The sequence below is a fragment of the Salmo salar genome, chromosome ssa18, assembly GCF_905237065.1.
Source record: "Salmo salar chromosome ssa18, Ssal_v3.1, whole genome shotgun sequence".
Classification (NCBI taxonomy): domain Eukaryota; kingdom Metazoa; phylum Chordata; class Actinopteri; order Salmoniformes; family Salmonidae; genus Salmo; species Salmo salar.
This window is the reverse complement of record NC_059459.1, coordinates 54965676-54993593: the sequence shown is the minus strand read 5'-3', so window position 1 is coordinate 54993593 and position 27918 is coordinate 54965676. Positions and strand designations below refer to the sequence as shown.

Genomic DNA, 27918 nt, shown 5'->3' with positions numbered 1-27918 from the left:
TTTATCCATGTACATGCAGTATAGTATGCATGGTGTTAAAGTATGGGTTGTCAATCACAATAAGAACATTACAATTCACAGATCCAGCAAAGAAGCATATTTTCCAGTTATATGGCACTAGTTTGATGTGAAGCATATATGAAGATTATTCTCCCAGATTTAACAAAACACCCCTTTATTGGCAGATGAAGAAAGTCCATAAGCCCTCCAAACCCACCCAAAACCCAAGCATTTCGCTACACCCGCAATAACATCTGCTAAATATGTGTGTGACCAATAAAATTTGATTTGATTTTTATCTGTATAATATCATATAAACTGTGTGATTTGCCTCTCCCTGATGGCAGATAGGGAGACATTTAGTTCATGTCTGTCCCAATCGTTCCAGCAACGCTCCGGCTAGGGCCAAAACCATGGAGCCCAGCCACAGCCTGTAATTTCCCTGCAGCGCCAATTATGTTCGCTCCCAGCCAAAGCCAATGAAATGTGGTGAGCAGAGACGCTGAGAAGAACTCCACCGCGGGGACAGACGCGGATGGTTTTGAAGGGTTGTGTGTGTGTGTTTTGAGGGTTGTTTGTGTGTGTGTGCGCGCGCGCGCATACCTGCGTGCGCGTACTCGCTCGTGTATGTGGTGCCTGACTGCCTGTCTCCACAGTAGTCCCCAAGTCACCCCTCGCAGGTTAACCTAGCGTAGCGTTATCATTCATTCACTCACTGCTCATATGTCAATGATATTGATTCAATATGGTGGTGGTTGTGCTGTTGATGGGTTGCCAGGTTGGAGGTTCTGCAAGGTCATGTTGATCCAAACTGGCGCCCCGTCCACTCCCCCATGCAGTGTGTGGATATCCCTGGATATGCCATTCACTCTGAATGGGCGTGTTACATAACACAATGGATGGGTCTCACAAGGGATGCGACAATGGCAATCTTCCAATGGCTGTAGTCAAGTACTGTACAGCTAAAAGCCGTTGACTTTTTTCCCCGCGACTTTTTCGTCAGTCTTGCTGCGTGTGTTGCATACTGCACTATGATCCATCGGCTGATGTAACACAGTGTAACACGTTTTTGAAATGAAATGCATTGAACATGTCATGTCAATGGCAATCTTGCTCCCATGCTTGAAATGAGCAGAATGCAACTGATGCATTGTTATAACTAAATAGTGCTGTGTTTGTGTTTGGTCTTTCTCTTCCTGTAGGTGATGAGGGAGGTGTGCAGCAACGGAGGGGACTCAGATGGAGCAGGCGCCGGGTCTCCTGTACACAAGCCCGACCTGGAGAAGGTAAGGAGCAGAACGCCAGCTCAGGCACATAAAGACACACTTGCACACACCGGCGAGACACAAAACTCAGAAAGAATCAAAACGAACGTGCATGCACATGTGTATACAAACACATCAACGTGAAGGTAAGGCCATACATAACATACAGTGGAGCAAAAAAGTATTTAGTCAGCCACCAATTGTGCAAGTTCTCCCACTTAAAAAGATGAGAGGCCTAACACCTACAATGTGATTTTCTGGATTTTTTTTCTCATTTTGTCTGTCATAGTTGAAGTGTACCTATGATGACAATTACAGATCTCTCTCATCTTTTTAAGTGGGAGAACTTGCACAATTGGTGGCTGACTAAATAATTTTTTGCCCCACTGTACATACATACATACATACATACATACATACATACATACATACATACATACATACATACATACATACATACATACATACATACATACAGTTGAAGTGGGAAGTTTACATACACTTTGGTTGGAAGTCATTAAAACTTGTTTTTCAACCACTCCACAAATTTCTTGTTAACAAACTATAGTTTTGGCAAGTCGGTTAGGACATCTACTTTGTGCATGACACAAGTCATTTTTCCAATCAATGTTTACAGACAGATTATTTCAGTAATAATTCAGTGTATCACAATTCCAGTGGGTCAGAAGTTTACATACACTAAGTTGACTGTGCCTTTAAACAGCTTGGAAAATTCCAGAAAATAATGTCATGGCTTTAGAAGCTTTTGATAGGCTAATTGACATAATTTGAGTCAATTGGAGGTGTACCTGTGGATGTATTTCAAGGCCTACCTTCAAACTCAGTGCCTCTTTGCTTGACATCATGGGAAAATCAAAAGAAATCAGCCAAGACCTCAGAAAAGAATTGTAGACCTCCACAAGTCTGGTTCATCCTTGGGAGCAATTTCCAAACGCCTGAAGGTACCACGTTCATCTGTACAAACAATAGTACCTAAGTATAAACACCATGGCACCACACAGCCGTCATACCGCTCAGTAAGGAGACGCGTTCTGTCTCCTAGAGATGAACGTACTGTCACGTCCTGGCCAGTATAAGGTTAATTGTTTTTGTAGTTTGGTCAGGACGTGGCAGAGGGTATTTGTTTTATGTGGTTCGGGGTGTTGTGTTTGTGTAAAGGGTGTTTGATTTAGTATTTCCGGGTTTTGGTTTATGTTTAGTTAATTCTATGGTTAGTCTAGTGTGTGTGTTTCTATGTTTGGTTGATTGGGGTTGGGACTCTCAGTTGAAGGCAGGTGTTGTCTATCTGCCTTTGATTGAGAGTCCCATATATTAGGGTGTGTTTGTATGTGTTATTTGTGGGTGATTATTCTGTGTATAGCCTTGTGCCTTACCAGACTGTTTATTTGTCGAGTGTTCGTTTTTTCGTATGTTCATTTTTGAGAGTAATTAAAAATCAAGATGAGCATTCACGTACCTGCTGCGTTTTGGTCCTCATTCACCGACAACAACCGTGACACGTACTTTGGTGCGAAAAGTACAAATCAATCCCAGAACAACAGCAAAGGACCTTGTGAAGATGCTGGAGGAAACGGGTACAAAAGTATCTATATCCACAGTAAAACGAGTCCTGTATTATCATAACCTGAAAGGCCGCTCAGCAAGGAAGAAGCCACTGCTCCAAAACTGCCATAAAAAAGACAGACTACGGTTTGCAACTGCACATTGGGACAAAGATGGTACTTTTTGGAGAAATGTCCTCTGGTCTGATGAAACAAAAATAGAACTGTTTTGCCATAATGACCATCGTTATGTTTGGAGGAAAAAGGGGGAGGCTTGCAAGCCGAAGAACACCATCCCAACAGTGAAGCACGGGGGTGGCAGCATCATGTTGTGGGGGTGCTTTGCTGCAGGAGGGACTGGTGCACTTCACAAAATAGATGGCGTTATGAGGACGGAAAATTATGTGGATATTGAAGGTACATCTCAAGACATCAGTCAGGAAGTTAAAGCTTGTTCGCAAATGGGTCTTCAAAATGGACAATTACCCCAAGCATACTTCCAAAGTTGTGGAAAAATGCCTTAAGGACAACAAAGTCAAGGTATTGGTGTGGCCATCACAAAGCCCTGACCTCAATCCTGTAGAACATTTGTGGGAAGAACTGAAAAAGTGTGTGCGAGGAAGGAGGCCTACAAACCTGATTCAGTTACACCAGCTCTGTCAGGAGGAATGGGCCAAAATTCACCCAACTTATTGTGGGAAGCTTGTGGAAGGCTACCTGAAATGTTTGACCCAAGTTAAACAATTTAAAGGCAATGCTACCAAATACTAATTGAGCGTATGTAAACTTCTGACCCACTGGGAATGTGATGAAAGAAATAAAAGCTGAAATAAATCATTCTCTCTACTATTATTCTGACATTTCACATTCTTAAAATAAAGTGGTGATCCTAACTGACCTAAGACAGAGAATTTTTACTAGGATTAAATGTCAGGAATTGAGAAAAACTGGTTTGAAATGTATTCGGCCAATGTGTATGTAAACTTCCGACTTCGTGTGTGTGTGTGTGTGTGTGTGTGTATCTACACATCCCTGTACGCTGCCATAGGGCCCCTCGCCTCTCTCTGTGTGCCCTAATAACAAGCAGGATGCCAGGGCAGCACATTGCAGTAAAAGCTGTAATTGTTGTGCCAAATAGCACTTAATTGCAGCTGTGGCACAGTGTGTTTAGGGAGGTGAAGGAAGAGTGTGTTATTGGATTTCATAAGCCTGGAGAAAACAGGTAAACTTACTGGAACTGTTGGAGCCTTATTGTACAGAGCTTGTGTGTGTGTGTGTGTGTGTGTGTGTGTGTGTGTGTGTGTGTGTGTGTGTGTGTGTGTGTACAGTGGTGGAAAATTAGGCAGATCAGAAGGAGTTTAATGACAAACTGCTCCCTAGCTGGCACAATACACAGAAGCCTAGCCTAATTATTTCAACCATAACATCTTGCAGATGCTCTCCGAGATTCTCTGTGGGTACAGTGTGTGTTTTATGTATATGGTTGTGTGTGTGTGTGTGTGCGCGTCTCTGTATTTCTCTTTCTCTCTTTGTGTCTGCATGTGTGTTTGCCTGTTTTATATTTCTGTCTGCATGTATACCAGCCTGCATCCCACTGCTGGCTTGCCTCTGAAGCTAAACAGGTTTGGTCCGGGTCGGTCCCTTGATGGGAAACCAGATGCTGCTGGAAGTGGTGTTGGAGGGCCAGTAGGAGGCACTCTTTCCTCTGGTCTAATTATATTTTTTTTGAATGCCCCAGGGCAGTGATTGGGGGCATTGCCCTGTGTAGGGTGCCGTCTTTCGGATGGGACGTTAAACGTGTCCTGACACTCTGTGGTCACTGAAGATCACATGGCACTTATTGTTAACCCTGGTGTCCTGGCTAAATTCCCAATCTGGCCCTCATACTATCATGGCCACCGAATCATCCCCAGCTTCCAATGGGCTCATTCATCCCCCCTCCTCTCCCCTGTAACTATTCCCTAGGTCGTTGCTGTAAATGAGAATGTGTTCTTGGTCAACTAACCTGTGAAATAAGGGTTCAATCTAAAAAAAATGTAAATATCTGTCTAACAGTTCTAACTCTTCCATTGCAGAAGGTGTCATGTGATAGGCCGAGCTCAGATGGCGAGCCGCCCCATGAGAACGGACACACCGTCACCGACTGTAAGGACCAAGGTGAGACCAGGGAAGGGTCTGGAATACTTTGATAGTTACACTAAGTACAGGACATCATACTGGGTTAATGGCATTCTGGTTTTGAACACAGGCTTGATATTGGTGTGAAAGAGTCTCTTCTCAATTGGGCTTTCCCTTGGTTCAATACTGTTCCTCTTTGGAAGTTAAATGAGTAATGGCATGTAAGCTATGAATTAGCTCTACATTCATATTCATTTCAGTGACAAAACAAGCAAGTATTGTGTAGATAATCATTGTACCATCTAAACCATTGTGAAATATATTTTCCATAACCAAAAATATTGTATTTTCAGCTGTTTGAAGCTGGTGTACAAAACCGAGAGTAATAGAGCAAAAACGAAACTTAAGCACGGGAAGCATAGAAATAGAGTACATAGAACAGATCCACCACTTTTTAGACTTTTCGCTCAATGAGAATGACGGAGCTATAACACACGTTTCTATGTGAATTTGGTCTGGTCGCCCAAAAAGTTCCATACAGTATTGCAGCTTTAATGCTAATGAAGCATTGTGTTTCTTCAGCGTTGACCCAACTGTAAATCCCTCTATACTCTGTTGATTGGAGATATTTTCTTGAGGGCCAGAGCAGCTTGTGTGTTCAGGGGAAGTATGATTATGAGATTAGCCACAGAAACAATGGATTTGAGCATTTGGATTTATTCAACGTTTATTTGATATTGAACCTTTTTTCCTGCACCTAGTACCAAGACAGCCGAGATTCTATCTAAATAGCAGGATGACATTATTCAGCGTCTGCTTGCTCGACAAGCTCAATTCCACGGGGTTTACATTTTCATTTAACTTGTCAAGACCTCTTGTTTGGATTCTCTGGAATTTAGAGCTGTTCGTGTTTGGTCTCATTACACACATTTTTTTTTTACATTTACATTTTAGCCATTTAGCAGACGCTCTTATCCAGAGCGACTTACAAACCAACGCACGCACAGATACTCTCTCCCCAGGCTGTGATTAATAGACGTATGTCTAATAGTTTGCATATCACAGCTGGGAAACCATGATTGTTGTTGAAATATGCACATGATCCTCAATTGGAGGATCTCTGACTGATGGCTTTTGACAGATTGCTGTAAGTCTACGCATTTGTTGTGTTCCCTCAGGTGAGACCAATTATGAGTGGATTGTGAGTGTATTATTATTTGTATTTATTTTTTCACCTTTATTTAACTAGGCAAGTCAGTTCAGAACAAATTCTTATTTTCAATGACGGCCTAGGAACAGTGGGTTAACTGCCTTGTTCAGGGGCAGAACGACGATTTTTACCTTGTCAGCTCGGGGATTCGATCTTGTCAACCTTTCGGTTATAAGTCCAACGCTCTAACCACTAGGCTACCTGCCGCCCCATTATGATACTGCCCTCTGGAGGATTGGAGGGGTAATGCTGTTTGGCTACCACTTTTATTCCCCAACTTTCATTCCCCAATTATTATTTCATGCCCAATCCCAAATTGACCCATAGCCCCTACCCCTTATATGCACTTCATGTAACTAAGAGTATGGTATAGCTCCACAACGCCCTCTGATAGGCTAGGTTGAATATTTGCCATATTGCTTACACTGCTCCAATCCTCTCATATCTAGTTCCCACGGAGTAGGGGTGGATGGTGGCTTGAGTCCATGCACTATGTCACCAGTGGCGAGCCAGTGGTTGATGATATCACCTCATATCTCTACAGTACCACTGCATCTCCAAGTCAAACAACTACCACAGACCCACCCTTCTCACACCATTTCACCATTTCCCAGCTGCCCACTTTCTGAGGGGAGAAAAACGAGTCTCCAAATCCATTTTTCACCTTAATCAGCCACATTCCTTCCATGGCTGGTAAGAAGCGAAACTTGACTCAGTGGAATCAAATTAGCCTGATCAGAGTGTTTCCCCCCCTGTCTTTCACAGCAAAAAGAAGAGAAAAATAATTATAATCATCCAAAGTGAAGCTCTTTCACACATGTGTGTCTGGTTTCCTACCTTAGACCCCGGGCCTAACGTGTGTGTGTGTGTGTGTGTGTGTGTGTGTGTGTGTGTGTGTGTGTGTGTGTGTGTGTGTGTGTGTGTGTGTGTGTGTGTGTGTGTGTGTGTGTGTGTGTGTGTGTGTGTGTGTGTGTGTGTGTGTGTGTGTGTGTGTGTGTGTGTGTGTGTGTGTGTGTGTGTGTGTGTGTGAGAGATAAACACTAGCAGGGGTTGGGCAGAAATGGCCACATATTTAATGAGATTTGTCGTCATGGTAGATATCATCACTATCAGGGTAACAGGATCTGAGTTGATTCCTGCAGGGCAGCGGAGGTGTGTGTGTCTTATGTCTGTCTGTGTGTGTGTGTGTCAGTGTAAGCGTCTGTCTGCAGAAGCACTCCAGACTCCGAGCGTCAGCTGCTTCACTACGATGACATCATTCACGGGGAATTTTGCACCCCTGCCTCAGAAACCCCTCTCTTCTTTCTGTCTCACTATTGTGTCTGACTCCACAAAGGAAAATAGGACCTCCACAATTTTGTGAAGGGGAAGTTATACCATATTCTGTAGTAATGAATGGTATTAACAGGTATTAATGTACATGGGTATGATGCAGATAATCAAACTCTGCAGATGTTGGGAGAATTTAACTATTGCAGTTTTCTTAAGACAAAAGCTTACAGGAATATACACTACTTTCTAGTCAGTGAATCTCCCTGTCACACACTATACATACAAATAATATTATGGCCGTTTCCATCATCTCTTCTCAACTATGTGACGTCTATTCTTGTCATTCTGTCTGTGGCTCATCTCTCGTTTACCCTTCTGGCAGTCTCCAGAGTGGGTCTCTTCTACCAAACCCTGCTCACCACAGACCACACAATCCAAACAACCCTCAGACGACCAGCAGATTTTCTATTCAGACACACAGAGAGACAGGCTTTATGACCGGGTTTAGGCCAGTTTAGCGGTATTTACAGGAGAATGTGCACTGTCATTGTGTCTGTGGGCCTCTTCGGTTAGTAGAATTGAGGCCTAATTACTGACCTAAATATTCAAATGATATGACAATCTGGTCAAATAGCTTATGTAATATTTTTTTCATTCTTAAAGATGAAATTACCTTGAAGGTCTAGCTCTCTGACATTGCATGTCTCTCTTTGCTCTTTCTCTCTCTCTCTTCCTCTCTCTTCCTCCTCTCTCCCTCCCTCTCCCTCTCACTCTCTCTTTATATCTCTCTCTCTCTACCACTCTCTCTCTCTCAGGTAAAGGAAAGAAGGACTCTCAGAAGAGCCAGAAGGGAGGCACGCTGGGAAAAGGGGCGGGAAAGAAGATAACTAAGATTATTGGCCTGGGCAAGAAGAAGCCGTCCACTGACGAACAGACATCTTCAGCCGAGGAGGACATACCCACCTGTGGTAAGACACCTCTTAGGGGTTAGAGGTCACATCTGGGTTTTAGAAGTCAACCTACAGTGGCAAGAAAACGTATGTGAACCCTTTGGAAATATCTGGATTTCTGCATAAATTGGTCATAACATTTGTTCTGATCTTCATCTAGGTCACAACAATAGACAAACACAGTCTGCTTAAACTAATAACACACAAACAATTATACATTTTCATGTCTTTATTGAACACACCATGTAAACATTCACAGTGCAGGTTGGAAAAAGTATGTGAACCCTTGGATTTAATAACTGGTTGACCCTCCTCCTTTGGCAGCAATAACCTCAACCAAACATTTTCTGTAGTTGCGGATCAGATCTGCACAACGGTCAGGAGGAATTTTTGACCATTCCTCTTTACAAAACTATTTCAGTTTGGCAATATTATTGGGATGTCTGGTGTGAACTGCTCTCTTGAGGTCATGCCACAGCATCTCAATCGGGTTGAGGTCAGGACTCTGACTGGGCCACTCCAGAAGGCATATTTTTTTTCTGTCGAAGCAATTCTGTTGTTGATTTACTTCTGTGTTTTGGGTCGTTGTGCTGTTGCATCACCCAACTTCTGTTGAGCTTCAATTGGCGGACAGATAGCCTAACATTCTCCTGCAAAATGTCATGAAAAACTTGGGAATTCATTTTTCCGTCGATGATAGCAAGCTGTCCAGGCCCTGAGGCATCAAAGCAGCCCCAAACCATGATGCTCCCTCCACCATACTTTACAGTTTAGATTAGGTTTTTTGATGTTGGTGTGCTGTGCCTTTTTTTTCACCACACAAGTGTGTGTTCCTTCCAAACAACTCAACTGTAGTTTCATCTATCCACAGAATATTTTGCCAGTAGCGCTGTAGAACATCCAGGTGCACTTTTGCAAACTTCAGACGTGCAGCAATGTTTTTTTGGACAGCAGCGGCTTCTACCGTGGTGTCCTCCCATGAACACCATTCTTGTTTAGTGTTTTACGTATCGTAGACTCGTCAGAGTCTATGTTCCAGAGATTTCTGTAAGTCTTTAACTGACACTCTAGGATTCTTCTTAACCTCATTGAGCATTCTGCGCTGTGCTCTTGCAGTCATCTTTGCAGGACGGCCACTCCTAGGGAGAGTAACAACAGTGCTGAACTTTCTCCATTTATAGAGAATTTGTCTTACCGTAGACCGATGAACATCAAGGCTTTTAGAGATACTTTTGTAACCCTTTCCAGCTTTATGCAAGTCAACAATTCTTAATCTTAGGTCTTCTGAGATCTCTTTTTTTTGAGGCATGGTACACATCAGGCAATGCTTCTTGTGGATAGCAAACTCAAATTTTTGGAGTGTTTTTATAGGGCAAGGCAGCTTTAACCAACCTCCAATCTTGTCTCATTGATTGGACTCCAAGTTAGCTGACTCCTGACTCCAATTAGCTGTTAGAGAAGTCATTAGCCTAGGGGTTCATACTTTTTCCAACCTACACTGTGAATGTTTAAATGATGTATTCAGTATAGACAAGAAAAATACAATAATTTGTGTGTTATTAGTTTAAGCACACTATGTTTGTCTATTGTTGTGACAGATGAAGATCAGATCAAATTTGATGAACAATTTATGCAGAAATCCAGGTAATTCAAAAGTGTTCACATACTTTTTCTTGCAACTGTATATCAAGGGTGGATTTGGTCATATAGGTGTTGTTATATTATAGAATGTATGGGGAAATGTCTTGATTTAGAACAGCCAGAACTGCAGCTATAGACTCATTTTCTGGCCTGCCGTTTCGCTATTGGCCATTTTACCCCACCCTTTTATCCTAACTGGTCCGTCTTGTCTGACTGACAGGCTACCTGAACGTGATGTCCAATAACCGCTGGCGTGACCGTTGGTGTCGTCTGAAGGACAACCAGCTGTTGCTCCATAAGGACCGCGCTGACCTGAAGACCCATATGGCCAGCCTGCCCCTCAGAGGCTGCGAGGTCAGCCCCGGACTGGACTCCAAACACCCCTTCGCCTTCCGCCTGCTCCGCAATGGACAGGAGGTGGCTGTACTGGAGGTAGGTTGGTGGTCAATTGGCTCGGGGTGGAGATTAGTCTTAGATTCAGATCTAGGATCAGCTTACCCTCGCCAAATCTGAACCTTCATGGTCAGGGGGAAATCATCAGGTCTGACCTTAGATCAGTGTCGTAGGGCAATTTTGTGCTAATGTTGTAGTGATAGTATGGATTGGATGGAAAGAAATGATGAAAAGTTATCTCTTGTTCTATAATTTTTTGTTGTTGAAGTTTATACATAGGTACACCTGTTTTCTAAACCGATGAATAGTATTAACATAAATAAATAGATACTAGCTTCTTTAAATGAGCGTAATAATCTCTAACCCACCTCTCCTCTTCTCTCCAGGCGTCCTCCTCAGAGAGTATGGGTCGGTGGTTGGGGGTGCTGCTCGCTGAGACCGGCTCCACCACAGACCCTGCTGCCCTGCACTACGACTACATAGACGTAGAGACTACCGCTAACGTCATCCAGCTGGCCAAGCAGTCCTTCTGGTTAGACACACACACACACACACACACACACACACACACACACACACACACACACACCACTGCCTCCCATTGTGATAGGGGCTACAGTGCATTCCCTTGACTTTTTCCACATTTCTTTACGCTACATCCTTATTCTAAAACGGATTAAATATTTTTTTTACCCTCATCAATTTACACACAATACCACATAATGACAAAGCAAAAACAGGTTTTTAGAAATATTACGTTTACGTACTTTGTTGAAGCACCTTCGGCAACAATTACAGCCTCGAGTCTTTTGGGTTATGACGCTACAAGCTTGGCACACCTGTATTTGGGGAGTTTCTCCCGTTCTTCTCTGCAGATCCTCTCAAGCTATGTCAGGTTGGATGGGGAGCGTTGCTGGACAGCTATTTTCAGTTCTCTCCAGAGATGTTAGATCGCGTTCAAGTCCGGGCTCTGGCTGGGCCACTCAAGGACATTCAGAGACTTGTCCCGAAGCCACTCTTGCGTTATCTTGGCTGTGTGCTAAGGGTCGTTGCCCTGTTGGAAGGTGAACCTTTGCCCCAGTCTGAGATCCTGAGCGCTCTGGGGAAGGTTTTCATCAAGGATCTCTCTGTACGTTGCTCCATTCATCTTTCCCTCGATCCTGACTAGTCTCCCATTCCCTGCCTCTGAAAAACATCCCCACAGCATGATGCTGCCACCACCATGCTTCTCCGTAGGGATGGTGCCAGGTTTCATCCAGACATGACACTTGGCATTCAGGCCAAAGAGTTCAATCTTGGTTTCATCAGACCAGAGTGGGCTGCCATGTGCCTTTTACTGAGGAGTGGCTTCCGTCTGTCCATTCTACCATAAAGGCCTGATTGGTGGAGTGCTGACGAGATGGTTGTCCTTCTGGAAGGTTCTCCCATCTCCACAGAGGAACTCTGGAGCTCTGTCAGAGTGACCATCGGGTTCTTGGTCACCTCCCTGACCAAGGACCTTCTCCCCTGATTACTCAGTTTGGCCGGGAAGCCAGCTCTAGGAAGAGTCTTATTTGTTCCAAACTTCCATTTAAGAATGATGGAGGCCACTGTGTTCTTTGGGACCTTCAATGCTGCAGACATTTTTTGGTACCCTTCCACAGATCTGTGCCTCGACATAATCTTGTCTCGGCGCTCTACGGACAATTCCTTTCGAACTCATGGCTTGGTTTTTGATCTGACATGGACGTTCAACTGTGTGACCTTATATGTGCCTTTCCAAATAATGACCAAGGCGGACTCCAATCAAGTTGTAGAAACATCTCAAGGATGGATGATCAATGGAAACAGGATGCACCTGAGCTCAATTTCGGGTCTCATAGCAAAGGGTCTGAATACTTATGTAAATAAGATATTTCAGTTTTTTTGTTATAAAGTTGTTACAATTTAAAAAAAAATTTTTTTACTTTGTCATTATGGGGTATTGTGTCTAGATAGATGAGAAACAAAAATGTATTTAATACGTTTTAGAATAAGGCTGTAATGTAACAAAATGTGGAAAAAGAGTCTGAACACTTTCTGAATGCACTGTACTTATCACTCTATTGGGGGTCTCAGAAAAAGCTAATAATTTGTGTGGCAGATAATGTATGCATGCGTATTTGAATCCCAAAAAGTATGTGTGTTGTTCCCTCAGCCGCCTTGACCTCATTCAGTTAGGAATGGACATCTCTGGACCAATGTTTTCCCCGCTCTCTGGTCATTTGATGTGTCACTCTGACCAACAGGGTTTTCACAAGAGCACTGTGTGCAGGCCAGTCCTGCCCACACAATAACACAATACACTTTGCAAGGGCTGGATAAAGCGTTTGCATACCCAAGGGAGTACTAAATGCCTGAACTGTTATTTGTATGATGCAGGCAATGTATGAGACAGCTATACACTGAGTGTACAAAACATTAAGGACACCTGCTCTTTCCGTTAAATAGGCTGACCAGGTGAATCCAGGTGAAAGCTATGATCCCTTATTGATGTCACTTCCTAAATCCACTTCAGTCAGTGTAGATGAAGGGGAGGAGATATGTTAAAAAAATATTTTTAAGCTTTGATACAATTGAGACATGGATTGTATGTGTGTGCCATTGAGGGTGGGCAAGACAAAATATTTAAGTGCCTTTGAACAGGGTATGGTAGTAGGCGCCAGGCGCACCAGTTTGTGTCAAGAACGGCAACGCTGCTGTGTTTTTCAGAGTCAATATGGGGCCAGAGTCAATATGGGGCCAGCATCCCATTCAACACCTTGTAGATTCCATACCTTGAGTAATTGAGGCTGTTCAGAGGGCAAAAGTGGAGGGTGGAACTCATTATTAGGAAGGTGTCCTTAATGTTTTGTGCACTCAGTGTGTGTCCAGCTATAAAGGTCCTTAATGGACAAACCTCTCCATATTCCCCACATGACCCCACATGCTTTACTTTCGGACTATAACTACAGCTTTTATATGGAGATTCCCTGATATATTATCACTCACTCATGGATTTGTGCATTTTCTCCTCAGCTTCACTAGTAAACGTGTTGTATCTCCCAACCCCTATCTGGACAACCCTGTGAACGGTTATGCCTGCCCCTCTGGAATGGCACTGCACTATGATGACGTGCCCATCAATGGAACGGTAAGGACACAAACGCACTCACTCACTCACACACACACTGAGAAAACAAACAAATTAGTGCACATATTTCTGCAATATCTCAGCAACTCTTATATCTGGATGCTGCGTTGCTTGTGATGGCTTGCATCGGGTATCTTTGTTTCTCTTCCTCTCTCGTTCCCTCTTTCTCATGCTAACCCAACTATGATTAATAATTGTGCTTTCCTCTGCTCTAGCTCACTTTCCTGTAACAATAACAACCCTTTGGCTTCCTCTCTTCTTTTTTCCCCTTTGCTGACTTATTTTTTTGCCGTTTTTCAAATTTACTCCCTCTCTTTATTCCCTTTTCATGTCCTCGTCTCTTTTCTTTTTCTTTCTCTTTATATTTCCTTTTATGTCCTCCTCCGTTCCCTCTTTTCCTCTCCGCATGCCTACCTCTAACATAAGGACCCAGAGGTGTTATACTCCAGCCCTGCCACCGGAGGGCGACGTCTGAGAGAGGAGGTGTTGTATGAGAACGCTGACCTCTATGAGAACATGCCTTCGCCCAAGCTGGCCGCCCGCTACTCCCCCAAGCCCAGCCGCCTAGCCTCTTCCTCCAGCCACTACAAAACCCCTGGCCCTGTTAAATCAAAATTCCTCTCCTCCTCTTCCTCAGCTAACACTAACACTAAAGCCGGTACTCAGGTGACTAACGCTCTGCTGTCTTAACCTTAACGCAACCTTAATTAACACTGTATACATAAAGGGATAGTTCACCTCAAATTCAAAGTTTGAGATGGGTCATACTTCAAAAATTGTCTAAAGTCAAGTCTCTTATGCCATTTGTTGTGTAGATCCTGCTATATGCATGAATCAAAATCTCAAGGCCTTAAACCCACATTTTTGGGAGAGATTAACAGCATCTAAATTCCATCTAATAACTTTGATTTTGGAGTTAGCTCTTCCTTTAACATATATTATGCGCAGTGTATACCTGCTCTTTCCATGACATAGACTGACCAGGTGAATCCAGGTGAAAACTATGATCCCTTTATTGATGTTGCTTGTTAAATCCAATTAAATCAGTTTAGATGAAGGGGAGACGTGTTATGATTTCTAAGCCTGGAGACAATTGAGACATGGATTGTGTGTGTGCCACTTAGAGGGTGAATAGTTAAGACAAAAGATTTAAGCGGATTTGAATGGGGTAAGGTAGTAGGTGCCAGGCACGCCGGTTTGAGGGTGTCAAGAACTGCAACGCTGCCGGGTTTTTCCACTCTCAACAGTTTCCCATGTGTATCATGAATGGCCCACCACCCAAACGGCATTCCAGACAACTTGACACAACTGTGGGAAGCATTAGAGTCAACATGGGCCAGCTTCCCTGTGGATTGCTTTCGACACCTTGTAGAGTACATGCAGCGACAAATTGAGGCTGTTCTGAGGGGGAGGGGTGCAACTCAGTATTATTAAGGCGTTCATAATGTTTTGTACTCTCAGTGTAATAGTGTGAGTCTTTGCTGAGGGAGGGGTAAGCGGTGTGCCTAACAATGGGCAGGGGGAGGGATTAAATAATGGGATTTGAGTCTCAATTCTTATTACATTTATTATTCCTGCAGAAACATTTGATTTAATATAATGGTGTTGATACTGGCCACCCAGAATCCAGGTTTTGAGACATTATCCTCAAAATCCCCCGTGCTGCGGTGCAGCTCTTAGCCCCTTGTAAAAAATACTCTGTCCAGTATTGAGTATTTGGGAGTTAGTTAGGGTCTGAGACATTGACCATGCAGACTTTAACTAGAGGCCTGATATTGGATTAAGAGAAGGGGGGGGCGAATATCTGCAGTGTGTTAGGCAGCGTATCTGTGGGAGCACTTCAGACCACCCAGATGATGGAGGCTTTTCCTCCTTTGATCTGTGTGTGTGTGTGTCCTCTGTGTGTTTATACTGCTCCTTGCCTTTACAACGGCCATCGCCTGCATGTATGTAAGTAATTATATTTTTTATAGCCTACATGGATGTGACTTGGAAACGCCACCTAGCACTGTTACTCGCATAAGTCACCACTTGGCTTTGTAGAGTTGAGCTTTGATGTGTGTGCGTGCGTGCGTGCGTGCGGCTTGCATGCATCGGTCCGTGTGCGTGTGTGTTTATAGCCAGGGGTGTTAACATGGAACCCTGTACGACAAAGCCTGCGCTAGTGTTTAATGTCATCCTGCTAGGTGTACAACTCTGGCTCAATGGCCCTAATGCTTTCAGTAAAGCTAATTGAAACTGAATGGTAGAGCACCACATCCAAACCCATGGTTGTATAGTAGTCCACACACACACACACACACACACACACACACACACACACACACACACACACACACACACACACACACTCTCCAGGGGAATACAGTTCAATAGGGCTGGTTTACCCTAATGCTGGGATTACTGTGGAATTCATTTCAAAGGGGGATTCATATTTTTAGTGTCATGTGTTTAACGGGCAATTCATTTCTAAAGCTGTGCAGAGTAGTTCACATGATCTTACCCACCTGGGGATTTAGATGGGCAATGTTGATTTTTATTGGAAGTGGGTTGTGGACATTTTAACTGTATGTTTGGACTGTAGTGTAGTGGTTTTCATTATAGCTACAAATTGTAGTTAAGTTTCAGGACTGTGAATTTCAACCAGGATTGTGAATGCCTACTCTCTCTCTCTTCCTCCTTCTCGACCAATCAGCTAAAGGGAAAGAAGGCCCCAGTGACCAATGGGACAGCGTCTAAACAGAAGGTGGACAAGAACCAGGCCAAGAAGACCAATGGAACAACCAGTGGAGCATCTGTGAAACGAAACAACTCCAGTAAGAGTCTAATCAATATGTGTTTGTGTGTGTATAGTTTGAGCGCTAGATAGAGACACACACCCATTCCCATGAGTGTATGAGTCTTTCAATAAATCATGACACACAGTACATACCAGTGTGATAATTCATAAGCTACTGCTAGCCTGTCACTTCTAGTCAGCCCTTATACAGTCTGCTAGCTGTGATATTTAGCAGTAGCCTGGTCTTAGCAGACATGAAGTCTGGCTCCCCACTCCTCAGTCCCAGTCAAACCCACCACTGATCGCTTTTTAGGAAAACTGGAGCCACACAAAAAATCCGGAATTCACAAATTACAGTTGGTGGAGCAGCAGGAGTAAATATCTTTGGATGGTGCGAAGATGGTTTCCTTGAACCCATCCGTTGTAAATCCCAACCTTATGGAGGATTACCATGACATACCCAGACCAAACTATCATTCAACCTTGAGTCAACGTTCAAATAGCAGCATGAATATTTGGCCAGGGTGACCCGTGGTTACTGGTGAGGCTAATCTTCGTGGTGATGGTCTGTGTGTTTTCAGTAATGTGTGAACTACGACAGTTTTGAACCCACTTTCTCATATTTGGTCGCTTTTGTAAGCATCGTGTTCCTAGGGGATACCAACTATGTGTCATTTTGGATTTAGTGTATGTTACACAATACTTGTTTAATGTCAAGCTAAAATAGGCCCGTATTGATGGTTGGAGATGTCAAGTGGTGGTTTGATTGATTATTTGGTCCTTCGTAGAGGCTAATGTGCTAGGGAGGCACGCGCACACACGAACGCTCACACGCACGCTCACACTCACAGTCAGACTCAGTGGTGTGGAGAGGTTCTAGTGGCCTCTGTAGCTTAAGGCTTCTTGTTTGGTGTATTTTTTTCAGCAGGCTCAGTTCCTAGTCCCTCCTCTACTCTGTTTGATTAAGGAGTGCTTCTAGGTTGAGGTTTGGGTTCAATGGGATTCTGGTCAGTTTCTGCCTTGTCTAGAACTCTGATGAGCATTGTCTTTTTCTTTCAAATCAAATTTTATTTGTCACATACACATGGTTAGCAGATGCTAATGCGAGTGTAGCGAAATGCTCGTGCTTCTAATTCCGACCATGCAGTAATATCTAACAAGTAATCTAACCTAACAATTTCACAACTCCCTCCTTCCCTCTCATAGCAATCCACCCTTCTTCACATATTTCCTTACCTCCTTTTGGATCTCATTCTCTCCTTCTCCCTCCCCCTAATCCCCCCTTCTCCCCTCCCCTTCCATTACCCATTTCCCAACACCTAATGACCATTTGGTTTTAACGGTGCGAAGGGATATATAACATAAATCCCCTCGCTCTCCTGTAGGTGCAGAGCAGTATAAGTACGGTAAGAACCGCGTGGAGGCGGACGCCAAGCGGCTGCAGGCTAAAGAGGAGGAGCTAATGAAGAGGAAGCAGGACATCAGGAACCGTCTGACCCAGCTGAAGAAGGACAGGAAGGACCTGCGCACCGCCATGGAGGCCAGCACCGGTATGAGAAAGAGACACACACACACAAACACGCATGCACACTTAGACAGACATGCACACTTAGACAGACATATTCACGCACGCACACGCACACACACTGCTTTTACCAAGATAGATAGAGTGAAAGGGGAGAGGTAAAGAGTAAGTGGTGCAAGACGACGGATTAGACGGGGGAGAGGTGGGAGTGAAAGTATGGGGAGATGGAGAAATGATTGGAGGAGAAGAGGAAGAGCGGGTTTAGAGCGGTGGGAGATGGAATGAGTGTTGGAAGGAAGAGTGTAGATGTGGGAGTTAGTGGTGTATGATGGAGTTATGGATGGAAGGATTAGGGTTAGGAGTGAGTGGTGCGGGATGGAAGACTGGTTTTGGAGGGGGAGAGATGGGAGTCATGTATCTGACGTTCTTATCCTGAGAGACTTCTCAATAAACCACAATAGCAGTAAGACGGCAACCGGGAGTGAACCTCCTTCCTCTTCATTCTTCCCTCTCTCAGGTAAGCGTTCCGCTGCGTCTCTGGTGGAGCGGCTGAAGAAGGTGGAGGACGAATGCAAGCTGAAGGAGGACGAGAGGGTGAGCCTGGAGCTGGAGCTGACGGAGGTCAAGGAGAGTCTGAAGAAGGCCCTGAGTGGAGGAGTCACCCTGGGACTCACCATTGAGCCCAAGTCTGGCACCTCCAGCCCGCAGGTTAGACCTCAATCAATCACATTTATTTTATAAATACTTTTTTACATCAGCAGTTGTCACAAAGCGCTTTACAGATACTCAGCCTAAAACCCCAAAGAGCAAGCAATGCAGATGTGGAAGCACAGTGGCTAGGAAAAACTCCCTAGAAAGGCAGGAACCTAGGGAGAAACCTAGAGAGGACCCTGCCTTCTGCTACACCGACCATGTCCATGACCTATGGCTGAGTCTCAATACTGTGAAAAGGTGTCCTTCTCTTGAATAAGGAACATACAAAAGCATTTTGTCCATGTAAATTAGTCTTCCAAATAGTCTAAAGGGACTTTTTTTTATTTTTTACTTTGTATGCATTTCTCCATCTGCATTTAAAAAACTTGTCTGGTGTAAGCAATATGCCCAAAATACCGATGACAAACAGTCAACAGGCTTTTGATAAAGTGTTGAAAATGTTGCTGCTGATGCTGAATGGTGTGTATCTGTGTGTCCAGTCCCCAGTGTTGCTGAGGCGTACCCTAGAGAACTCTCCCATCTCCAGCTGTGACACCAGCGACACAGAGAGCTGTTCTACCCTGCCCGTCAACAGCGCCTCCCTCCTCCGCAGAACGGCCAATCAGAAACCCTCGACCGTCCGCGGCCACGTCCTCAGGAAGGCCAAGGTGAGACAGAGTTACAGAGAACACACACACCTGCATTTACACGCACACGCTCGGGACACAGTCAGCACTCAGTCAACTGCATTGCCACACACACACACACACACACACACACACACACACACACACACACACACACACACACATCCATTGCCACACATCCCAGCCCAGTCCAATGACTATACTGAATTTGCATTTAGTTGCATGTAACTGTAAGTACATGCGTTTCTATGTGCTGTATCACTTGCAAGCATTTTCATTGATATCCCGACACCCAAGCACAGTCACTGTTCCCTTTGTTGCAGGAATGGGAGATGAAGACTGGCACATAAGCAGCAACTCTCTTCACAACGATCCTATTGTACTAGCTTATGTTTTGTGTGTGTGTGTGTATATATTTATTAACTTTTCACATGGGGAAGAAGGTTGAAGAGGAGTACACTACAAGCGTAGCATAGCCAACCAGAAAGACAATAAGGACAATGCTGATTTGAGTATACTTTTATTTCCAAAACATAAAGAAATGGCACTCTTTTTGTAGCTTACTATTGTATAATACCGTGTATTATATCTGGCATGTTTGAACTACTCTGTCGTGAGGTTTTGTATTCGTCCAATCATTTTCTTTCTTTTCAAGCAGACATCCAATCATAGATGGTCTTTTGTGATCTGTTTCCCCATCACATACAAATCTGGTTTCTACAACTCTTGGGGTTCAAAAATCAAGTGCAAAACCAAGTATTTATTTGTAAATGTTTATTAAGTAAACATCCCTGTGATTATTTATGTTGATAATATTTAATGCTTGTTTTGTAGTATAGCTGTCTCTCCGTAGGCGCCCATGTTATCTTTCCTACTCAGTTAGAAGCTCTCTTGTTCACAAGCATATGTTTAGAGTGGTAACTGCACTGCGCCACTAATGTTCACGTCATCTAAATGGGTTAATCGAATCATCAGTATCACTGTTAGGCAATCCAGATGATTTGCAGATCATCAAACCAGCAATGCGCCTACTCCCTATTGGTTGATGCTTGTGAGTGGGGCCATTGGAATGCTCCACTCAGTAAAGTGCAGGTCAGGCTAAGGCGTGGTCGTGTCCTGGTGAGTTTGGCCGCTGGCGTTGGAAAACTCCTAAAACCTCAAGTAACGTGGCCTCTTATATTTAAGCTTGACAACCAGGAGCTTCGGCCCAGCTCTTTTAATCATGCCACTGGTGTACTGTAGCCCTGTGATCTGATCTGGTGTGTGTGTGTGTGTGTGCGTGTTTGTGGCTTGTGTGTTAATGCGCACAACTGTGTGTGTGTGTGTGTGTGTGCTTGTGGCTTGTATGTTAGTGTGCACGACTGTGTGTTTGTGTGTGTGTGAGTGAGCGTGTTTGTGGCATGCGTGTTAGTGTGCACGATAGTGTGTGAGTGTATGTGTGCGCGTGTTGAAACGTCTCCAAGGCACATTCCAACCCCATCACCAATACACTGTTAGAAATAGAGGCCTGTATGGTCAGAAATACTGTGTGTTCTCCGCTTCAACCAGAGACTGTGACCTAGTTGTGGATTCTTGAACTTCCAACTCCTACTGTAGCAACACGTTTCAGCTCATACACACCACATAGGCACGCGCACGTGTATACACACACACACACACACACACACACACACACACACACACACACTCATACACACACACACACACATTTATGTAATTTATTTCTAATGGTGCTTTTGGTAATGCTTTTACCACATCTACAGTACCCTGCAAATACTGCCATATCCACACAGCTCAGTGTAACCTAACCACTGTGCTTTGTAGGAGTGAAAGTAGCACGTTGATGTACTACTGCAAACAAGCTACGTTTTTACCATTTACTCAAAGGCACATTTACCTTTAAAACGGCTGGTTTATGGTGTATTTACTGGCCTGGTTGGAATATGAGGCTGTTCATAACAAAAATGGCCCCCAATGGAGGTTTCTCAAGTTATCAGAGTGTAAATATTTGTATAGCTTTTCCATTCTGTCAGATTGATGCCGGGATTCTAATCCGATCGCATATGCAATCTGATCACATAAGCAGTATTTACCGTGAATGGGATCTCTGCAAACCCGAGAACATTGCCTTTAAAGGGATGGTTTACCCAAAACACAAAATGACATATTGACATATTCCTTACCGTGTAGGCAGTCTATGGACAATCCATGCTTTGGTTTAGTTTCCCTGGCACTTTTTCCAAATGCTAACGTTTTAGCATTTGTGGCACAAATCCCATTGAAGCCATGGGACCAATATTAGCATTTTTCATGCATCATGACCAAATCATCCAAAAGTATCTAAATGTTATTGTGAAGCTCACCAAATGTCAGATATAGATGATTTGAACATGATGCGAAAAATTCTGATTATCGGTCCCATGACTTGAATGGGATTTGTACCACAAATGCTAAAACGTTAGCATTTGGAAACGGTACCAGCTACTGCCAGGGAAGCTAAACCCAAAGCTTGGATTGCTGTCATACGTTGTACATAGACTGCTTACCGGGTAAAGAAACCAATGTGTCATTTTGTAATTTGGGTGAACTATCCCTTTAAAAGCCGCAATGTCTATAACCTGCGATGGGATTGAATCCCGGCCAAAGTCACCACGAGATGGGGGAGGGGAGGACAAGTTAGGCTTTCAAAATGGACTAGACGCTTATCTTCTCTGTATAAACACCTTCAAAACTGAAATGGGGCAAGAGATATGTCAGTGAGAAAATGTGAACCCACATGGGGGGGGGTGTATTTGGGTGTGGGCAGAGGGAGTAGGGGAGAAACAGCAACATTGTTTGTTTTGCACCTTAGACTTTTCTACTCCATTGTACTTCTTTTGACAGTTGCCAACTCGGTGACGAACGGCTGTAAATAAAAGCAATAAACTTCTTTCCAAATGTCCTCTTTTCTTGTTTATTGGTGTTGGGTTAGCTGTGTAGTCAGACCAAATGAATCTTAAAAACTCCATGAAAATGTTATTCTCTATATTCTCAGAACAAAGCATTGAAAGAAATGACCCACGATACAGTATATGAGAAAGCAGTCGTTCAAAACATGATCTAGCATATTACCTGCTAGCAGAGGAAACCACACCATACTAGTCACGTCAATGCAGGAATAAACCCAAGAATCTGATAATAAACTGAGAAACCATAGTGATGATTGCATCAGATCTGAATTCTCAGTCACTTGTTTTAGATCTGTAAAATGTGAGAACTAGGTCTGCTAACTCCTTCTCTCCTGCTGATTGGCTCGTTTGTTCAGATTCATCCGGATGGGTCTGAAGCAATGGGGGATGACAGGAGGCAATGGCTCTGAGGTTCAATTCCTGCCTTGTAACCATAAAGTTGTGGGGTTGATTTTCATGTCTTGACCTTTTAGTGTACATTTCAAGAAAATTTTCACAACTTCTGATGCGCTCCAGAGCGGTGCAGCGGTCTAAGGCACTGCATCTCAGTGCAAGAGGCATCACTACAGACTCTGGTTCAAATCCAGGCTGAATCACATCACATTGTGATTGGGAGTCCCATAAGGCGGTGCACAATTGGCCCAGCATCGCACGTAAGAATGTGTTCTTAACTGCCATGCCTCGTTAAATAAATACAATGAGAAGTGAAGGAGTCTGGTGTAAAGTTCTTACCTTGAAGTTTTCTCCCCAGTAAGCACAGGGTTGTAGGTTCAAGCTTTTAACCTCCATCAGTTGTCACATTCCACCAACTGCCATGACATCCAAGTGCAATACCTTGGTTCTAACCCACAACCCTGTGCCACCAACTCCTTCATACTTGAAATGCTTGTCTTCATGTGCTTCACATCGACAGGTCTGCAAAGGCTCATTGAAGAACAAGAGATGTGGCTCAAACCCATTAGCCATTAACCCATCAAATCTGCTCATTGGTGATGACGTGTTTGTCATTCACTTGATGAAACCCCTTCAGTAAAGTTTGATTTGAACATTCCAAACGATCTGTTGGAATGCGCAAGATATTGGGGACAGCAGGATTGTTAGTTTAATTTCCATGTGTGTCATTACTAAGTGCATATTTACTGCAAGTTGGATAGGTTTAAAAGAGAATTTCTCAAACCTCTCCTCTTTCTCAAACCCCCAGCCATTCCATGTACTTGCTCTATTCCAGAGCTAGCACAGCTGAGTCAACTAATCATCAAGCCTTTGAAGAAGTCAAATCTTTATTGAACAGATAAAATTACGACAACAAACATGTACAGTTAGGGGAGTGATTTATTCCAGAATGCAGGTTAAGTGCGATACACTTTCTGAGGACTTCAACACATTTTTAATTGACCAAAAATCAAACAAACCCAGAAATATTAATACAACTGCGGTCAATTTCACATAGTCTGTGTCAACAACAGTGAATCTCCTTCAGAAATATGTTGGATTCTCTTGATCCCCACAAGGGGGGGAAATAATAACAGACAACGTCACTAGAAAACTAAGAACAAGCCAAATATGAGCATATATATGTACAAAAGATGAAGAACAGAGAATCAAATAGAATAGTCCAGTGTGGTGTCTGTTCGTATCAGATAGGCCTACATTATCATGAATGTAACTGACTCACTGGGAAGCTTGAGATTGACTCTCAGCATTTGTCACTAAGACGTGTACTCTGCCTCAATCAAGACAACCCCATCATATGGCCCAATATGTGAAGATGGTACACTTCTCTCTAGACTGCACTCCTCAAGACTGCATCGTTAGTGTAAATGAAATGTCTTGGGAAATTTGCAATGGGAAGGAAAGCTACTGACTAAGATTTACTTAACATTTTTACAGGAATTAAACAAATGTATCCAAAATGCAATATCTCCATAGATACAATAGCATGAGTACAGAAGTGAAGGGTGTAGATTTGATCATGAGATATCCTTTCCAGTTAAACAATGGATACAACAGAAAGTAGCCTACCTATAAAAGTCTGTGATACTTAGCTATACACAGAAATAATGCTGATACATGAGAAGCAAGCAATGGTAATGAGAAAGCTCCCTGTGTCATTTTACTGTGATGGGGGATTCAGTGAAGGGGGCATCCAAAAGACTTGTGTGTGTGTTTTCATATTAGTGTAAAATACTCACACTCAAGTGACTATATACAGTGGGAGGTTTTTCATATAAACATCTATGTACACCAACCAAATTATATAGGAGACCTACCACCATACCACTGCTAACTCTGCCTAATATAGGCTCATATAACGACAGCCACACCTTTATCTCCATGACGACGACCTTAGTCTCTGGGGAAATGAACTCACGTTGACCTCTGACCCGGGGGTATCTTGGTGGCACGGTCAAATTGTTATTAGTAAATAAATAAATAGTGGAAATGCACAGGAAATGTCATAGAGCAGAGGAGTCTGCGTCTTTTTAGGCACGGTGGGACAAACAATGACTTTTTAACCAGGGACGTGACATGCTGTAGCTTTGCTAAAATATCAAACACCATACAAAGTGTCACTCCTTTAACCTCACCTAGTAATCAAGTACCGTAAAACATAAAAAATACAAATATTTCATTATTATAGAGCATTGTTATACATTGCCGTATGATGAAAGAAGACCATTTAAACAAGGATTGTATGTAAATAATTGTGAATGAATGAGGATAATTCCCACATGCTTCATGTTAGCACGACTCTTAAATACCTGTATCTGGGATTTATAAACAGTGCAACACCACCCCTTAGTGCCTATTTGGGTAATTGCATTCTTTTCACTAACACAACCCTGCCTCAGTTCAGACCAATGATTTATATATACACTAGATGATTAATTCGGGGGCGCTGTGTTGACGCCACTGTGCCTCCATCTTGGCACTCCCCCACCAGTGTAAAAAATATTTTGGAAGCTATAGAAATGCATTTATTAATGTCTACATTAGTTTTTGCCAGACGTATTCTGTTCCAGACTCCTTAAAGCATACTTTTAAATTATATTATGTGAGCTAAACATTCAAATATATATAAATATATAAACATTTCCCTTAAAGTGTATATATATTTTTGTTACTAAATGTTATTTTCCCTTCTACAAAAAAAACAAACTTAAATACATATAATTTTGTCCTTGAAACATTTAATTGAGATACTGTAGAATTCCATTAATTCCTGCTCCTACTGGGGAGTGCCAATATGGCTGACCGGTGGCTTCAAAGCCTCTCAATGGCCAATACATTGCATCAGCAATCCAGGGTTTATGTACATTATTGGTTCAGACTGCTCCCTTTCCACACCCTATCCTTCATATAACAACCCTGCAGATTTAAAGGGGGCATTTCATCTAATTCTTTCCTGAGAAAGAGTATTATTGCATTTAAATGAGAGAGAGAAAAACAGAGATGGCGGCAATTATAAATTATGGGATTGTTAAAAAAAACAAAAACGATTCTCCTAAAAACCTTCTCTTAATTTTGTAGGATCCCCCAGAGTTGTAACAAAGCTATTAACATCTTCACCTCTCTTTTCTCCACGACTAACCCACAGTACCCAAACTGTGTGTGAGAATGATGTACTTTCACGGCTATGGCCTGGTCATTGCATGGCTCTGTTTTGGTCATATTGTGTACCCCGCTATCCTTCTACTAGTGTACTATGATATCTGGGAACTACCTAGTGTGTAAAAACAGTCAGTGAAAAGATGAGTCTTACAGTACACAGCGTTTTAAATAGCAGGCCAGTGGGTGGGGCGTCGTCTCTGTGATGTCACCGGAACTGTCCATCCTCACTGGGTGGCGTCCAATCAGTCTCTGCGGGGTTTAGCCAATGAGAACACACCGAGCAAACACGACACAGGGTGCAAAGGATACTGGGTGCAAAGAACACTGGGTAAAAAGCAGAGTTGGCCCACACCCCTGATGTTACAGTAACGCAGTGGAGGGAGGGATTGAGGGAGAAGCAGAACGGAGGATACAGTAAGTGTCCCTCTGGTCCAGTGGCAAGAGCAAGAGCCATAACGAGGGAGCGAGGGGCCATGGAGACAAGGAGAGGAAGAGGAGAGAGAGGGAGAGAGAGAGAGAGAGAGAGTACTGCTAGACTGTAGTACTATGGTGGTTTCTCTCTTCCTCTGTAAGGGGAGTGGTGGATTGGTTGGTCAGACAGAGAGACAGAGAAGGAAGGCAGAGTAGAGTTCCCTGTGCTCGTTAGCATGGCTAGCTCTTTAGCATGGCTAGCTGGTTAGTGTGTCCGTGTTCAGCCATCAGCTGGTCAGGTAGCTGTGCAGCTCTCTGGAGTTGATGCTCAGCACCACGCCCGAGTGGTTACCTAGCAACAAGGAGAGAGAATAAGTGGGTGAGACTAGTGCCTAGGATCAGTTGGTTTTAAAAGGGAAAATCCCACATGCTTCTTTATCTTGCAACATTAAAGCACAATATCCTTGTTCGTTTCAAGGGTCATCTTTTAGCCAAACTCTAACTTTTAAAAAGTAACTATTTTATTAATATTTCCCATTTATATAAGTATTACAATGCTTAAATTAACCTTTAATTCACAATATCGTTCTGGAGTTAGTAACATTAGATTTAAAAATAATAATAATTTTGCAAATAACTAATACCTTGCTTTAGCTGCATGGGCTTGTGAGTAGTAGCAGGCTGTTCTGTTAGTAGTAGTGGGGGTTAGTCCTTATAAGGGAACGGAAGGCGGGGCTACCTCCTGCGTTACCTAGAGTCTGCGAGTCCAGATCGTCATCGATAAACTCCTCCCCCTGGATGATGTGCTGCGTGTCCTCGCTGTGATTGACAGGGCTGGTCATCTCCTGCTCCTTCTCATTGTGCATCTGGGCATACACATTCCGGCCAGGCAGCTTTCTGAAAAATAGTGGAGGATAGGCATCCTCAGTCCTAAGCCAAGGACTGTGGGATTTGTAGTTTTGATGAGAGGTTGTGGTTGGAGTTGTAGTTCATGTTAATGCGTGACAGATTGAGGACTTTGTGCATCGGATGCAAAGGAAGTGCTATTGGTGTGACTTGTGAAAAGAAGACAAATCATGCACAACATATTCATTCATCTACATTCTAGATTCATCAAGTACATGCATTTATGTATTCTAGTATATCTATATTGATTCAGTAATGCATTCACCTACTGTATCTTCATACATGCAGTTATATTTTCATCTGTGGTCATGCAATGCTTCAGAGGATGACTGATTCTGATGGTTGAAGCATGGTTAATGCAACACCAGAATTGGGGGTTTGATTCCCACATGGGCAACATGCAGTATATTGACTATGTCACGATAGGTAAAAGCGTATACCAAAGGACATTATTGTTTTAGCTCCAGGAGTTTTTCCTGACCACATGCTCTAAGCCAGGGATCATGAACTAGATTCACCCGGGGGCCGATTTTTTTCTTGAGTGGATGGTCAAGGGGGCGGAACATAATTACAAATAATTTGTCAACTGCAAAATCTTAACTAGTGCCCAGTGAATATCTGATATATGTGAGTCTATCATACCCACCTCTTGAACTTGTAGAGGATGAAGGATCCAGTAGCGATGACGCTGATGAGGAAGATGACAGCCAGAGCCCAGACACCTGGACCTGCCACTCCACCCTGAGAGCCTGCAGGGGGGACAATACACACACACATATTATGATATGGCACATACACACACAAGGATAGACAACACACATCAGATGGGAAATTA

General features: G+C 43.3%; 2 protein-coding genes across 10 annotated transcripts in view; one reads left to right on the top strand and one right to left on the bottom strand.

Moving 5' to 3' along the window:
• LOC106577495 (actin filament-associated protein 1) overlaps positions 1-22147 on the top strand; it is a 119414-nt gene extending 97267 nt beyond the window's left edge. For 2 of the 3 annotated variants that reach the window (XM_045701280.1, XM_045701281.1), the window contains exons 7-18: positions 1203-1286; positions 4903-4984; positions 8243-8395; positions 10239-10450; positions 10798-10943; positions 13448-13562; positions 13989-14228; positions 16258-16378; positions 17727-17891; positions 18384-18574; positions 19060-19227; positions 19530-22147. In XM_045701280.1, the coding sequence (XP_045557236.1) occupies positions 1203-1286; positions 4903-4984; positions 8243-8395; positions 10239-10450; positions 10798-10943; positions 13448-13562; positions 13989-14228; positions 16258-16378; positions 17727-17891; positions 18384-18574; positions 19060-19227; positions 19530-19556 (1704 nt within the window). In that variant the 3' untranslated portion in view covers positions 19557-22147. The remainder of the gene's footprint in view (positions 1-1202; positions 1287-4902; positions 4985-8242; positions 8396-10238; positions 10451-10797; positions 10944-13447; positions 13563-13988; positions 14229-16257; positions 16379-17726; positions 17892-18383; positions 18575-19059; positions 19228-19529) is intronic. The other variant, XM_045701282.1, reaches the window with a different exon arrangement.
• Positions 22148-23468: 1321 nt separating this feature from the next.
• LOC106577493 (VPS10 domain-containing receptor SorCS2) overlaps positions 23469-27918 on the bottom strand; it is a 349001-nt gene continuing 344551 nt past the window's right edge. For 2 of the 7 annotated variants that reach the window (XM_014155527.2, XM_014155531.2), the window contains 3 exons: positions 27730-27832; positions 26917-27119; positions 23469-26529 (listed from right to left, as the gene is read on the bottom strand). In XM_014155527.2, coding sequence (XP_014011002.1) covers positions 26465-26529; positions 26917-27119; positions 27730-27832 — 371 coding nt within the window. In that variant the 3' untranslated portion in view covers positions 23469-26464. Of the gene's footprint in view, positions 26530-26821; positions 27120-27729; positions 27833-27918 lie in introns of all 7 variants that reach the window. The other 5 variants (XM_014155532.2, XM_014155533.2, XM_014155530.2 and 2 more) reach the window with 4 other exon arrangements.